At 41.3% G+C, this 15,680-nt stretch overlaps 1 protein-coding gene across 2 annotated transcripts; it reads right to left on the bottom strand.

Annotated features, from left to right (window-relative positions):
- Positions 1-937: 937 nt before the first annotated feature.
- On the bottom strand, positions 938-13,170 carry TUBGCP4 (tubulin gamma complex associated protein 4). 2 transcript variants are annotated; one of them, XM_015638693.3, is made up of 18 exons: positions 13,076-13,170; positions 12,817-12,945; positions 12,120-12,242; positions 11,678-11,731; positions 11,165-11,221; positions 10,529-10,608; positions 9,678-9,879; positions 8,627-8,792; positions 7,348-7,472; positions 6,621-6,671; positions 6,125-6,230; positions 5,693-5,800; positions 5,331-5,469; positions 4,669-4,846; positions 3,787-3,921; positions 2,643-2,759; positions 2,077-2,216; positions 938-1,777 (listed from the first exon to the last, which is right to left on the bottom strand). In XM_015638693.3, exons 1-18 carry the CDS (start codon positions 13,151-13,153, stop codon positions 1,765-1,767), a joined length of 2,001 nt encoding a protein of 666 aa, XP_015494179.1. In that variant the 5' UTR covers positions 13,154-13,170; the 3' UTR covers positions 938-1,764. The 2 variants fall into 2 exon arrangements, with proteins under 2 accessions (XP_015494179.1, XP_015494180.1); XM_015638694.3 differs by lacking the exon at positions 5,693-5,800.
- Positions 13,171-15,680: the final 2,510 nt, after the last annotated feature.

Genomic DNA, 15,680 nt, shown 5'->3' on the forward strand with positions numbered 1-15,680 from the left:
CAATTAATTTCATTAAGGTGCTGCTGAAGTCAGTGCTTAGAATTTCTTGGACAAGTGTAATTTTGTTTTGGCTACCTCTTTTTTTTCTATATCATGACTATATAGCTATTAACCTGTGTTAGTGGAGACAAGCTGTACCTAACTAGAGATAGACACAGCCTTGGACAACTAAACTGCTGGGAGACTGAGGTACAAAGAGTGTGTTAAGTGCTGTCTATCTTTAAATGGTAATGGGATAAGTCATCTGCTTCTGAGCTTCTGTATTCACATCTTAGTGTTCAGATGGCATAAAGGCAAAAGCTTTTCACTCAACATGTGCTCTAGGCTGAAGGCCTTCCTCCATCCTCATACAATCTTTAGTCCCTTGCTTTAAAAGTGTGAAATTTTTCTCAATGTGTATTTTCTCCTCTAGCATTTCATGGCTCAGGCATTTCACTGTGTTGCTCTGTAAATCTCACATCCAAACTTCAACACTTTGTCTAGCTTTCTATCTTTTTCCATGGTCAAGGGCTTTTAAACTTCGCATCAGGCACAGTCCTACCATAAACAGCTGAAATGTGTGGAAGGTGCCCAGTCTTGTACTTGCTGGCTGTTGTTACTGCGTCTTTCTGAGTGAGCAGAGATGATTTTTTTCCCCCCAAGGACATGTAATTTCAGTGTGAGCTGTGTGCAAATACCCTTTCATCAGGAGGCTGGTTTCCTGGCAGCATTTTTATTCAAATTGGGAAACCTGATCCAACACCCCAGGGACGGACCGGGCGTGTCTCTATTGCCATTCAAATGGACTTGCATCAAGATGGTCTGTTTGTTACAGCAAAGCTAGGAAATCTTAGTAATGGGCAAGAAGTTCCTGCCAGATACCGCTCTTCAGTGACAGACACGGCCATGCCATGCTCCTCCCTTTGCAGCAGGGTGCAGACAATGACAATACTCCATATAACTGCATGACAGGATATTTTTATTTGGCTTCAGTGGCGTACTCACTAGTAGCATTCTAAATAGTCTGGAATGAGAACAGCACAGGTGAACATCCCAGGTAAGCATCTCCTTACCATTTTTCTGCCCGCAGAGGCTGCTTTCTACTCAACTAGGGCAAAGCTCCTGTCTTGGCAAGTGTAATTTTAGCACATAAACTGTATTAAATTGTATAGAGAAAGCATGTGATTTCAATAGTGTCTCCATGACCTATACACATATACTAGACTAGTGCACTGAATGAAAAGATTTAAAAAACCTATTTCTTCTTCTCTCCCCCTTCACCTCAATAGAAAATTGCTACCGCAGTTTCATTTTCCTGGTGGTATTTGATTAGCAGACATTGTGTACTGTATATCAGCTTACTACACAAGCAGAACTTCTGAATACAGCCAAAACTTCTTTCACAGTCAAAAACAAGATTACTTCCTCCATACTTGAACTTGAAGTGGAACATAATCCAGTTGAAGAGTCCAGACATCATAATTCTGGTTTTTTTTCACTTTCTGAAGAGGTTCAGATTGCCTGTCCCTGGAAACACTTACCAATATATGCAGGGCTGCAGAAAGCGTATTTTTAAGGAGTTCAGAAGAAATGGAATAGCTTTCTGTAATCACTGGGCAGCCTCACTTAAGTGGCAATTCCTGCCAATTCCCTCTGAAACAGTAGTTCACCAGGCAAATGCCAGCTACAAAGAAAAATTCATTTGAGTGTAAACTGTCCAACTGTCCAAGAGCACCAGTGCCTGACGCATCACGAGTCACAGCCTGAAGGAAAGGTCCTTAGCGCTTAAACACCAAAACTGGAAGAGAATGGTACAATATTAACTACATGTTAAAAGTAACTCTCTTTACCAACCCACACCAGCATTTGTTTGTCAGTATGAACTAGCAGCTTGTTCAACTTTCTGCCAAAAGAAACTCAATGGGGAGAAAGCATATGAAGCCCAAAAATTACTGTATGCTGATTTGTTACTTTTCTGTCATATTATTTATCAACACTTGGTGTAAGCCAAAATAATTAGAAGCAATCAATAAAAAATGGCTTTATACTTCACGTACCTCAAGATAATGCTACAAGCAACCCTCAAGATATTCCTACCTGCCCAAGGTTCCTCCAGCCTGGGTGTAGTATTTATTATAATCCAAGCGAAGCAGCAGTTGAGCTAAGTCAGAGTTTATCTGATGATTGCGAACACTGGAGAGAATCTTGAAGAGAAGCGATGACTGACGACTGAATCCCTAGAAATTTGAAGATGTCAGTTCTGGGCCTTCTCAGAAGAGAAGGATAGCAAGCATCTCATCTCTGTTTCTGACTACCCAGTCCTTTAAGAGCCTGAAGAAAAGAATCACTGCAAGAGATGTGATGCTTGTGGTCCAGAATAAGGTAAGCTGTGAGCCACAAGAATTCCTAGATGTTAGTTATCCAAAAGGAGGGGTAGAGGTACCAACCTCTGCCTCCTTTCTATTTCAGTATCTGCTCCCATTCTGCCTCTCTGTGCACAAAGAATTTCCAACTCATAAAGAGTTCATCCCTTAAAATAATTACAAGCACTTACATAGAAAGTCTGGGCTTACACTCTTGTTCTATAGCTGTTACAGCCAAGATAACTGCTTAGGCAAATGTTTGCATGGGAGGAGAACAGATCCACAGAAACACAGATTCACCTTCACCAAAATACTGAGTTGTGCAGCTCCCCGTTCATCTAATGGGCCCAGATTCTGACTGACCAGAGAACAAAAACTATGACAAAGATCCAGAATTTCATTTAAGCAATGGAAAACCTACATGGGATAAAAAGAGCAAATTAGTAGTTGAAACAGAGTTCAAACACAAGACAGAAAGCAGGTACCTGAAAAGTTGTAGCATTCATAACAAAGATGTTGCTGATACTGTATTTTTAGTCAGGAACGAAGATACTGATATAGCATTTTTTAAAATGTTTTCTAAGGAAAAAGGATTTAAATGTTATGCTGTATCTCCCCCTCTGCCCCTCCCACAATCTTTTGCAGACATTTCTAGGAAAACAGCAATTGGCATGAACCATCCAGAGAGGCACAGGAGTTACGCACTGGCTTCTCTATCCAACCAGCAGGTCATCACTGCAGCTTTGGGATTAAGAAAGCAGAATAAAGACCAATAAGAGCTATGGTTCAAGGCTTTGGTTTCACTGTTCACTAAACTTGGAATTTCTTTTGTATCAGTTGATCTGACTGGATAATTACTATTCTGACACCCTTACTCTACAAAATAAATGAGCACAGAGACACTGTGTTTCACTGAAACTAACATTTGCAAATGTTTTTGTGATGCTGTTTATAAAAGTACTTATGTTTTGTTTAGGTTTTTTTTTTTAATTAACAAAATTAGAAAGACCTCAAGTCCACTTCGGAACATCTCAATGATTTTTTTTTCTCTTAAGGAGAAGAGGGAATTTTCCCTAGTCTAAAGCATATCAATATGAATCACTCAGGAATACAGTTCCCAGCACTATGCTCATTAGTACTTTAATAAAATAGCCTGTGATAAAAACACAGCGATAAAATACAAGTTATTAAGGTTAACACTGAAATAAGCTTGATTTAGAATTGCCAGGAATACAGCATTCACACTCACCAGCTGTAAATTAGATGCTCTTTATTCAATTATCAGTTATAGATTATAGCTGCCTTACTCCTAGAATTGTAGTCTACAGGATATTATCACTGATCTGTTTTAAAAGATGTGATTTGTCGTACCTTTTCAAAAACATGTGGTTTTTTAGAGCACTTGGAGACTTAGTAGAAAAAGGTGAAAACAAGACCTACTTACAGGTTTTAGGAGGATGAAAGATTGAGCCAACAAATTACTTAGGAAATGATCATGAGCCAATCGTATACTCTCAAAATCTCTTGTGGCATTTATCTGCTGCAGAAGCTGTGAGAACTGAGACTCCAGTACATCTACCTGATGAATACAAGAAGAAACTTCATTAGTGATTGGAGGATTTGGGAATTATTCAGACCAGCCAGAAGTTTTGCATAAGAAACTTTCCTTATTGCTACTCTTTAGAGGCTGAGGATCCTCTTCTCTCTGGCTGACGAATGGGGAATTATATTACATAATGTGCAGTATGCAACAATTTTTGATGCCTAAGTAATATCTATGTAGAAAGGGAAATTATTATTTTCTTTAACTATGAAAAGGTATAGAGGTAGAATGTAAACAAAGGTATTTGATTGTAGTAATTTCTGAATTTTATTCAGGGAGATACTATTTTGAATCTTAGGGCAAAAGCTGCAGTACAAAAGCTCAGCCAGATCACTGTGGAGAATTTGGAAATCCAGCCTCTTCTCAATTCTTTAAAAAACAAAGCAAACAAAAAAGCCCAAAACTTAACTCAGAGTTTACTTAAAGAGGCCAGAGAAGGAACCAGGATGGTATAGTAATGATGATCCTCCAGACATGGCTGGTTTCTCACAGACATTTACAGCATTACAGAACTACTACAGAACTTCTCCGTTTCACTGATACGCAAGTCCAAAGCTTTGTAATTGTAGCAGGAGTCTGGGAACTTGTAGGAAGCTCTAGACTTGCGAAGAAAATCCTGATTTCCTTAAGGTACAAGGAATCAGAAAGCTGAGATGGGTCTTCAGTGCATTTCTGCCAGTTTCTGATTAACTGATACAGTTTATCTTTCTCTGTTATACTGACCTGCAGATAATACTGAAGATTGTCCACAAGGAAAGCCATGTGATCCCTCAGACGCCACTTGATGGCATCTGTTCTGTTAGATTTCAGGTGTTTGCGTTGCATCTGGAGAGCCCAGCAGTGCTGTAGCTCAGCCTGGACTCGTCGCACACTCAGCAGGTATTTGAACACAACATTGTACCTACAATCAAAAAATACAAAGTTGGTTAAGACTAAAATCTTTCTCTGCTGCAGTTACTGGAGGATGTAACTATGCAAGACTGGAAAAAGAAACAGGAGGTGACAGCCAATAGCTAGGGCCAATCAGGTCATGGCCCAGGTGCCCCATGGCACCTCTTTGCAGAGTAAGATTTCTCCTTGTATTGATGACTAATGTAAAAAACATGAAGTTAGTTTCAGTGTAAGGAGGGGAGCTGTCAATGAAAACACTGCTTGTTAAAGCAGCGCTGTTTGTAAATCAGTGCATACCTCCCAGCATCTTGCAGGTCTTACTGTCATTACAAGTACTTTCAATATGAGTAAGTGGAATGAGGGATTTTAATGTGCAGGGAGAAATAACTCTACCTTTCTCTCCATAGAGAGGAAAAAAACCCCAACACATTAGTTGAATACCTCATATCAGGGAACATACAGATGAATATAGAATGACCATACCTAGTACTTACTTCTCGAGAACAGCAGGAGTAAAAAGAATGTGCAGTGGCCATTGAACTTTATAAGAAAGGCCCAGAGCTGCCCATCCAGATGTGGGGGCTTCACGTGGGGATAATTCCCGGGAAGGCCCTTCACGAGTCTGAGAAGTATCTAGAAACAAGTAAGGTGCTGAATTACTTTATCTTCTCAGTCAGTGCAACTGTGGCAAGAAAGAAAAGGGAGAATTAAGAAGAGCTAAAGTAGTCTAGGCCATCACATACGGCAGTAAAGTTAACAAAATTAGTATTTAACTTGAGAGAGGGGTAAGTAATCGACTGGAAAACAGGGTCATCAACTCCTCTCTTAATTTACCTCTAAAATTGCAAGTAGATACCTTTATGTTCCTTTCCATGATACTCAATGGTTAAGTGAAGAAGAGGAAGAAGGTTGTCATCATCTAACAGCACCTTATGAGCAGACTGCTGAAATGCAATGTTGACATCTGACAACAAGAGAACCCATATCAGCACAAGATGATGCAGCTAGTACCAATTCTGCACCCATTAATTACTTACTCTTGGTCCTAAAAGACAACAATGATCCATTATTGACACTCTTTTAATTCCAGTTTCAAGTACCTACCATCAGAAGGTTTCTCAGATTGTTTTCACTCACTCTGTGAGACATTTTCATTCACAAGTGCTGTAGTTTCAAAACTAATGACATAATGTAGAGAGTAGAGAACTCTTCTGTACTGGACATGGCTTACCACTTCCCTGCTGTACCACAGTGAGGACAGTTTAGTAAGCAAATAAGCAACACTCACCATGTTCAGTTACAGCTGTAGGTGGTGTCTTTAACATGTGCTGTGCAGTGTCAATGAAGGCCTGAAACAGCTCACCTCTTCCCAAAAGGTAAAAGTCTTTTATAATCTGTGGAGATAAAATTTTTTGTACCTAACATACCAAAAACTGAGCAGAAATTTTAAGTGTCCATTTTTATTATCTGAACATTTTTATTACCTGGACAACTGCTGTTTCTAAACAGCTGGAAAGCTCTGAATCTCATTCACTGACCAAAAAGTCTACACTGCCTTTGCTTCAAGATGCAAACTACAAAACCACATACACATACCCCTCTAACTCTGTCTCTGAACAAGTTCTATCAGTGTATGCTCATTCTTGAGATTGGAAAATGAAAACAGCTTTACCTTAGTGAAGTAAGCCCAGAGTGTAAGGCAATAAAGTATTTAATAAAAAGAAAGAAGAGAGGAAAGGGAAGAAAGAGCTGCTTTAGCAAAAATGAACTAGCAGTTGCATTACCTTCAGTTGTCCTAGTAAATCTGATTCCTCCACCATCAGTTTCCAAAGATGCTAGTGAAGAAACAAAAATCAAATGAAACAACAGCAACCTCCACTCAGAATTATCTCACCCATTCAGAGAGAAGAGTAGCTGCTGTCTTAAAACACTTGAAATACATACATAAAGAGCATCTATACAAAATGCTATATAAAGTACAAGAGAACACAGTGACAGTCCTGTGTAGCATTCCATGCTACCGGCTGAAATTCTTGATATGTACTGGCAAAAAACTCTGCCTAAGAAATCTAAAGACCTGGGAGCAAAAAAAAGTGCAAACTCCTATGAAATCAGTTCTACCCCAAGTTTGTTCTCTAACCTCCTCATTTTCTTAAGTTCTCCTCCCCGCCCCAAGTGAAAAAACAAAAGATGAAAAACTGCCAAAGCACATGCTCAGTGAGATGCTATCTACTATACTGAAAGCAAATGAGAACTTCTGAAGTCACTTCAAGTGAAATAAAAAAAAAATAAAAAAATTCCCTTCTTTCCCTTATAAAAGACCATAGTATTCGTTAATATCCTTTTGTCATTAGAAGCTGGGTTTACATGAAGCTCTGAGACCAGTTAGAACAGATGCACTGTTCACGTTTGTTCAATCACTGGCACTGATGAGCCCCCTTCTTCCAAGTCCTTCACAAAACTCAAGAGCTCCTCAGCCTGCATAGTAGTTACCCCTCATAGGATGCTCACCTCAGCAACAGTGCTCCGTATCCAGTCAACCACTGTTTCAAAGTCCACCAAACTAAAAAGTGGTTGCTGCTTGAGTCGATGTAGCTCTGCTGCAAAAGTGTCCTCCTGGTTTTTTAGGATGGAGCCTGTGCAGCAATGAGAAGCGTTTCAGAGAGTAAAAAGGGATGCCATTTGGAGATGTGCGGACCTCTTCCAACACAATGGAACGGAAAGGCTGTCCAGGCAGCACTATCTCAGGTCTGGCAAGGAGCACAAAGAGGAGGCTTCAAAGTACAACTATCAAGCTGTAAGATTTCTACTGCAAGTACAGTTGCGATATAGACACTTGCCAGGGCAGTGCTGTGGTATCAGTAAAATCCCCACCAATATTTTCTACATAAATGGTTGCTGCTAAAAGCCCTTTTTCTAGGACAGAGCTAGATCTTAGAACCCACAAACTTTTCTGCCACATTAACCAGTTGGTTTGGGTCTCCACATACCACTGCCCCTTTCAATTTTTTCCTACTGCTTGAACTTGGGGACTTCGTTTCTTTTAACGAACTGAGCTAGAAGACCAATTTCTTTTCCCCTTGCTTCTGCTACTGCAAGAAAACAGTCCAACTGAATTGGTCCTTCGTTCTCTGTAATGTTGCTCAAGTAATTTATGTACTTTTGCATAGACATGCTCAAGGTATAGCCACCACAGCCATATACCTCTCCCACTGGTATAGGAATATATTTCCCAAACCTCCCCCAATGTAAACTTTTCAAGCTGTCAAAGTGAACCATCACCTAGAATTTCCTCTCCCTTGCTGTCTTTAAGGCTCCATATAATCTGTCTTTCACAACAACTTTGGGACCACCTTGCAAGTTAATTGCTCATGTTTGTGGATGCAAGTTAATCCCACGACATCATTCTGCAAGATATACACTTAGAGCAAGATGTGTGTGGCTTTGTGTCTGTCTGCAGCCTTTAGGGAGAGGGATGCAAACTGAAAAGAAAACAAGGCCTTTGCAATTGCTTTATCCAGAGCAAATCACATGGTGACTTGCTGCTGGAAACTTGGAGACTATGTTTGAAAAGTATTACTTACACATCCTGTTCTTACACCTCTCCCTTGGAACCAGTCAGAAGCAGAACACTGGGACTACTGCTCTGTCCTGGCACAACTATCCATATAGTCTGAAGAGTAACAGCCAGTAGTCACTGACTGTTGAGGAATTCATTAATGTAGCATTTTGGAAACTATATGTCAGTCACTCATAACTGAGCAAAGGCTGTGAGAAAGATATTCCTTACCTTTTCTGGTCAGGTTAACATTCTGATTCTCAAACATCTGGACAGATTCTCCCACAAAGAGGATTTTCTCGGCAACCCGTACAGGAATGTATGAAGGCAGCATTTCTATTCTCAAAGAAAACTGCTTTAGAGACGGAGCTAACATGTTCTCCTCCTCAATCAAGCGCTGCCAGAGACACCAGAGAAAAGAAATCAAGTGCAAAACAGTGTCAGAAAACCAGTCAGAAAAGGTGTATAAAGGGGTGTGTGTGTGAGAGGACATCTAAGAACATTGGAAGTAAGCAGAAAGGTAGCAGAACTGATTTGTATCATTTAAGTAAGCCAGTAAACTTCCTTATGCTTCTGGTATGCTAGCAGATCTCCCTAGAGATCAGAGTGGAGCAGAAGGAGAAAAAGAAGCAAAGCCTTTGTGGAACAGTGATAAATTAGCTGTATTAAAGGACTATGCTACATAAGCAAAAGGAGTTCTATTGCAAATGCATTACATCAATTTTTGGCTGCCATAACAATGTTAACTAGCATTACCAAAAATAATCTTCCCCTACGCTCATTCCTGTATCAGTAATGTCAATTGCATTAACCTGTTAGGCAACATTTGCACAACTAATGGTTGTGCAAGAAAGGCACCTGACCCAGCAGCCCATAGAAAGTGTGCAAATCAAGTCAACAGCCAAATTCCCCACCCTGTTCCTTGCAATTGCTCACACTACCAGCAGTGTCTATGTTAAACAGATCACATTGTTGACCATAAGAAATGAGAAAACAGTCAGTCAAGAACAGTGGGCATGCAGAAGTTCCCATTACTTGACATCAGCATATACACAGATTTCATCCATAGGGCTTTTTGCCCTGGGGTTATCCAACTGTGCCAAACAATAGGTCTCTGTCCCTTATGCCTAGCAGCAACCTATTACAGTATTACTTCAATTAACTATCTTCGTAGGTTTCAGTGTATGTATAGTCTAGTATAGCTCACACTGAAGCAGAATACAATACACTTCTTTAGTTCCCTAGAGACAAAAGATGCCAAGTTATGACTCGTAGATCTTACCAGGTCCTGCAGTTCTCGTAGCTGTTTTCCTGTAAGTCCCCCAATTCCTAAGTCATCGTCATCTTCTTCAGGTTGGCTAGGGACATTTCCAGAAGAGGGGCCCTGTTTGATAAAGAACTCTTCATGTTGGTCTAGTAGCAATCCATGCAGCATCCAGGCAGAGAGCTGTTTATACATGACTCCGTGGCACACAGCCAGAATCCTGAGGTCAGGAGAAACAGTCAGTCAGGCCTTTGCACACAATAATCAAAATCTCATTGGATGTCATTCCAGAAGGTCCAGTTGTCAGCCAGGCAGTATGGCTAATGTGTTACTTTATATCTTCTTTTTTTTTTTTTTGTAAACAGAGGAAGGTGGACAAAACCAGAAGGTGCAAAACTAAGCAAACATCTCCTCTGGACATGTGGCTTCTCCATGGAAATCTGCTAGTATGCCAGAGGTATAAATCTGCAATGCGTGCTGTTTCTACTCAAATGACATTTTAAGTAGTTTTACTTTCTCCACAATGACATACAAACATCACAACACTCACACAGTCACATTCATGATTTTGAAGGATCAAATACCAGTAACAGGTCTACCATATGCAAAACAATTCACGTAGATTTCAAAGAAGAAAAAAAAAATTCAGTCTGAAGTTTTATGAGCCCTTAACACAAAGTATGGAGAAACCCTTAATTCCCACCACAAGCCTGCTTTAGATAAATAATGGGGAGGGTGACAGTTTTCCCTTGCATATTACTCCCTTTTCACCATGCAAGGCTGTTTTGCATGTACTGTTTCAACAAGTAAGAAACACTTTGTCACTAACTCCACAAGAAAGAAGTAATAATTTTACTGTATCTACATACTTTTCAAGAGCACTGCGAACAGGAGGCAATCCCCCACAGCTATGTTTGTGGACTGTCTCCAATATCTGGCATCCATGAATCTACAGAAAGAAAAGGTTAGACTACATCTGTTATTTGAATCTGTACTGACCTTTTTATGCATTTAAACATTACACTTTCAGCTAAGAAAAAAATGCCTTCACAAACTGAACAAGTCTTACAGGAAGGAAGGTGTAACAGGCTCTGTGTAGTAATGAAAAAGGCCTTCTATGTGTGGCTCTACACTCAAGCTTCTCTCAATACTTTCCCTTAAAAAAATGTAAGTGTCTCTGGATTCTGAAAACATTACCCTCTGCCTTTTTTATCTCAGGCAACAGTCTGAGAAAACAGACTCAGAAAATAAAAAATTCCAACCACCAGCATCCTGTCCTATGAAATTCAAGACACCAAAGATGATGGGCTAAGGGAGAAAGTCAAATACAGTGTAAATGAATTTGTAAAACAATCTCTCAATACTTACAGTAGAACTTGGAATAGGTCATTCATTACTGAAACTAGATTATTTTCTAGTATTAGAAGTCTGGGATGGAGGCAGAAATGACTGTATCAGTTAAAGAGGAAACCTGTTAAGAGAAACTATCTCCATTTTTACTGTACCTTCTGAGTTTTGATCTGTTCCACCATGACCATCACAGAGGGAAAGAGTAACTGAAACTGCAGAACAAGAAGTGAAATATTGATTTAAGTTGATATGTAAGGAAGAGAGAAAGAAACTATACCTGAGTAACTGTGGACAGCAGCTGAACACAATCATTTAATGAAACCATTTTCTGTCTTTCCCCACAAATGTGAAACATGACATGCAAATCTCTAGGAAGTATGTCTTCCCTCCACTGGACCAAAATGCACAAAGTTACTATGATCTAGCAGTAGTTCAGGCTAAACACAGCCAGTGAGGAATGTGTGAGGGTCAAGGTGGAGGACCTTAGCCTTGTGTTGAAGTGCAGGTGATCGTCTGAGCATGATGAAGGGACTACAGATGTAGAGGCATTAGACAGAAATGGCATGACATGATGAAGTAAGCCTTGCTTATCCCACCCCCTTTCTTATTAGACTCATCGATGAATAAGAGCAAGCAAAGAACACTACCTCTTTAATAACATGACATACCTGGTCCAAGGAGTAATTAACATGAGAGATGGAAAGATGTGGGTCAGCCAGAAACTACAAAGATAAAGCAATTAATAAAGATTAATTATCACAACCACTGGATGATGACACTACCCAAGATATGACAACTACTTGTCTAGCACAGATTAATCAGAACCTCTAAAACTGAAAACAGAAGCCCCAATAGTCTGAGACAGCACTGGGCTCTGACAAAGTTGGAGCCCTTACTGAACTGAAGGAAGAGGGGACAATACTTATCAGGACGAAAAGTAATTTTCAATGGCATCTCACAGGAATAATTTGGAAAGCATCCCTAACGTGGAAAGGAAAATACCTTGTTTCATCTTAGAAGCTATTACTAGCATGTTTATTGTAGAAATGACAAATTTCCACAATCTGTAAGCAGCACTACAGCCTCTTGTTCTGTATCTCTCTCCTTTACCTCTTGTTCTAGGTCAAGTAGTGCCTGTCGATAAGGTTGCAGCACTGAATCAAGACCTGTGCAGAAGGCTCTCAAATAAATGCCATGCAATCCACTCTGGTTTTGCTGAGACGGATGGTGATCCTGAAACCAAACAATAAAATCTGCATCAGCATCCTAGTGCAAGTCTGAATAGTAATGTAATATCCGTGCAGTGTCACAGCAGTAGTCAGTGCTCTGAACATGCCGAAATGCACCTTAGCTCACCATAAAGTGACCAGAAAAACAAATACAACATTGTCATAATGAGAATCACTTAAGCAGATTTACACTGAGCTCTTTCGTGGACCTATGCAAGTGCTGGGAGCCACTGGTACCAGTGCTTCTTTTCACTTAAGCATGCCTTTTGGATATCAATGCTCTTCACAAGTCAGGAGGAGATAGTCATGAGCATCCTGCTGAGCTCACAAACCCTGGGCAGTCTGCTGTAGTCAGAAATTATTACAAGACTCCCCCAAGAATAAGATTTTACATTCGATGCATCCTTCACTGCTCTCTACCCTCCCTTACATGCATCGCAGAGAGCTTTCTGGAGCTCTGCTCGGTGCTAGCGCGAGCGCGTGTGTGGGCCACGGGCCACTCCTGTGTCCTGGGCAGCTTGGGCTTACTGCTATCTGCCACGCTATTCCCGGGAAATAGCACGGGCCGGCTGCCCCACCTGCTGCTGTACGTGTCCTGTGTACTGCTCCACAAATTCGGCGAAGCGAATGTAGTCTGTGCCCAGGCGGCAAAGCCGATTCAGGACGCTGGTCTCGCTGGGGTGCAGAAACGGCAGCTCCTGAGACACCTAGAAGGCGAAACAGCGGTGACGGATGGACGGACGGACCGCACAGGGCGGAGGCGGGGACCAGACGGGGCGGGGACCGGGGTGGGGTGGGCTTTGTTCGGGGTGGGTTTTGTTCGGGGTCCTGCCGCACCTGGAGGCCGCCCCGCTTGCTCCAGGTGAAGGCCGCCCCCGGGTACCCGCTCAGCGCCAGCAGCAGCTCGTGGATCATCCTGCCGCGCGGGGCCGCGCGGGCTGCCGGGAGGAACGCGGTGTCCGCCGGGAGGAACGCGGTGTCCGCCGGGAGGAACGCGGGGTCCGCACGGAGGAACGCGGGGGGCGCAGAGGAGACGGGGGAGGAGGAGGAGGGGCACGGCCGGCGGCGCGGGCCGCGTGAAGGCGAGCACGCCGGAAGAGGCCGCGGGAGTGGCCTGGCGGAGCGCGGCCTGAGGGGGACCGTGGCCCCCGCTCACGTCCCGGCCGCTCGAGAGGCGCGTTGGCCTTGGCTCGCGGCAGGAGGAGGACGGTGCAGGAACGTGGGTGGCTGTGATGTTAAGAGTCCGTTCGGGAGGTCCCATCCAGGACAACCGCAAATGCGCAGGCTTCTAGGTAGACTTGGTTTCGGTATGCCTCAGTAGGTTTCTTTATCGGTTTCTCGTGATATCTGTCAGTGTTTTATCAATCCCAGTTTTACCTTTCTTCATTTATTATATATTGCTTTCCTTCACTTCCTGTCATAATACGGGCAGTCTTTTAAAAACTGTCTAGCTTGAAAACTATAATGTTATTTAATAAAGTGGTTTTTAGCAGCCTCTTTTTCATTTCCCCCCCTATTTTTCACAGTGTTTATGTGCATTTTTACTCTTTTTCATTTAGAAGAAATTAGTGTTTAGTGTTAAGGGTCATCTAATATGTATTTGGTTCACCTTGCCACAATAAGGTCTGAAATGTAGGAGGAATACGGGCATGTACTATGTATAGCTATAGAGCTTTATGCACAACACGGGAGCCCTGACATTATTGTTTATAATGTATGAGTATAATAAAACTATCCTCTTTCTATGGACAAAATTTCTAGTGTCATAATAAAGACTGAGAGTTTGGCTAGACGTTTGTTATGCATCCTTGACATAAATATCACAGTATACAGTTGGTCTGGAAACCCATGCAAAAGAACAAATAATAGTAGTTTGTTTAAAGGATTTTGGTGCTCATTTTCTCTAGGAAGCCTAGTGATTAGTCATTAAGGCCAAAAACTTAAAAGAATTTTTTTTCCAGAATCGATTGCTCAAATTTTGAAACGAGAGAAAAATAGGTATTTCTATAATATTTGCAAGACCATCTGACTAGTGCTCATTCAACATTAAGGGAAAAAAAAAGACAAGAAACAGGAAAGACAATAAATTAGACACATAGATACATGACTCCTAACAAAAACATTTTGCAGAGTCAATAACACACCAGAAATCTTAAATCAGGGAAGCTGTTATAGATACCCTTGAATACAACCTTGAAGAGGTTCAAACAGGTTTTTCGATGATAAGCAATAATTGTGTTTTATTTTTCTTTTCAGAATGAGATGTTTTTGACGGAGGGTTATGGCACTGTGCAAAAAATGTTATGAGATTTTTAGGTGGAACAAAATGAGTTCTGCACTCCACAGTCTTCATAGAAACATTATTCTAAACGTCTTCTCATTGTGTAACTTCCAAGTGGCCACATGTGAAGTAATGCAAATGTTAGCAATTAGAACCTTAACTGCATTGTAAGACCTTTCATTTTGTAATTTATGTTTGGCATTCCCCAATGTAGTTATTTCTGTAATCATTCAATTATGTCTTCCTTTAATCAATTAAGTTCTCTAAGACTGTTGAGTCCAACCAATGACTGAACACCAACCTTGTCAACTAGAACAAAGCACTAGGTGCGACATCCAAACACTTGCAGGGATGATGTCTCCACCACTCTCCTGGGCAACCCATTCCAATATCTAATCAGCCCTCCTGTGAAGAAATTCTTCCTAATGTCCAACCTATACCTGTCCTGGCACAGCTTAAGACTGTATCTTCTTGTCCTAGTGCATGTTGCAAGTAAATATACTTTCTGATGGGCTTCTAATTCACTGAATTTGGAAGTGATCTCTGGAAGTCTCTAGTCCAACCTTGTTTCCTCAATGCCAGGCGAATTCAAGCGGGTTTGTCAAGGACCATGCCTAATTAGGCTTGAACTATCCCCAAGGGCAGAGACTCCACAACTTCTTCAGATAACTTAATCTAGTGTTAATCACCTTCAGAATACAAATATTTCTTATTTTGTTGAAGTGGGACTTTTATGTTTTTCAGTCCATTGCCCACTGCTTCTTGGCATGTTCTCTCATGCTCTCTTCATGTGTCAGATGCTCCAAGCCCTTAATCAATTTCATCGTACTTGTTCCATCATGTCCATGTCTTCCTTGTATTGGGGAAGCTGAAACTGAATCCACTGCTGGGAGGATGAGAATGATTGACTCCCTTACCTGTTAAGAATAAGATGTTACAATTACTGTTTGTAAACTCCTTACTTACCTTGTACCCCTGTCCCAGGATATTGTTACAGTTACTGTTTGTAAACTCCTTACTTACCTTGTACCCCTGTCCCAGGTTTACTTACCTTGTACCCCTGTCGCAAATTGCTGTACCCCATATCTCTTGTTCCTTGTTCAGCCAGGCCCTGCCCCCTCTCCCAAGTTGCTGTACCCTGTGTTTCTTGTTCTGTGTTCA

This window comes from Parus major, chromosome 10, assembly GCF_001522545.3.
Source record: "Parus major isolate Abel chromosome 10, Parus_major1.1, whole genome shotgun sequence".
Lineage (NCBI taxonomy): Eukaryota > Metazoa > Chordata > Aves > Passeriformes > Paridae > Parus > Parus major.

Coding starts and splice junctions, on each gene's coding strand:
- TUBGCP4 (XM_015638693.3), bottom strand. CDS start 13,153: ATGATCCACGAGCTGCTGCTGGCGCTGAGCGGGTACCCGGGGGCGGCC. Junction 12,946..13,075: donor GCAAGCGGGGCGGCCTCCAG/GTGCGGCAGGAC, acceptor TTCGCCTTCTAG/GTGTCTCAGGAGCTGCCGTT. Junction 5,470..5,692: donor TCATGGAAAGGAACATAAAG/GTATCTACTTGC, acceptor ACTTGTTTCTAG/ATACTTCTCAGACTCGTGAA.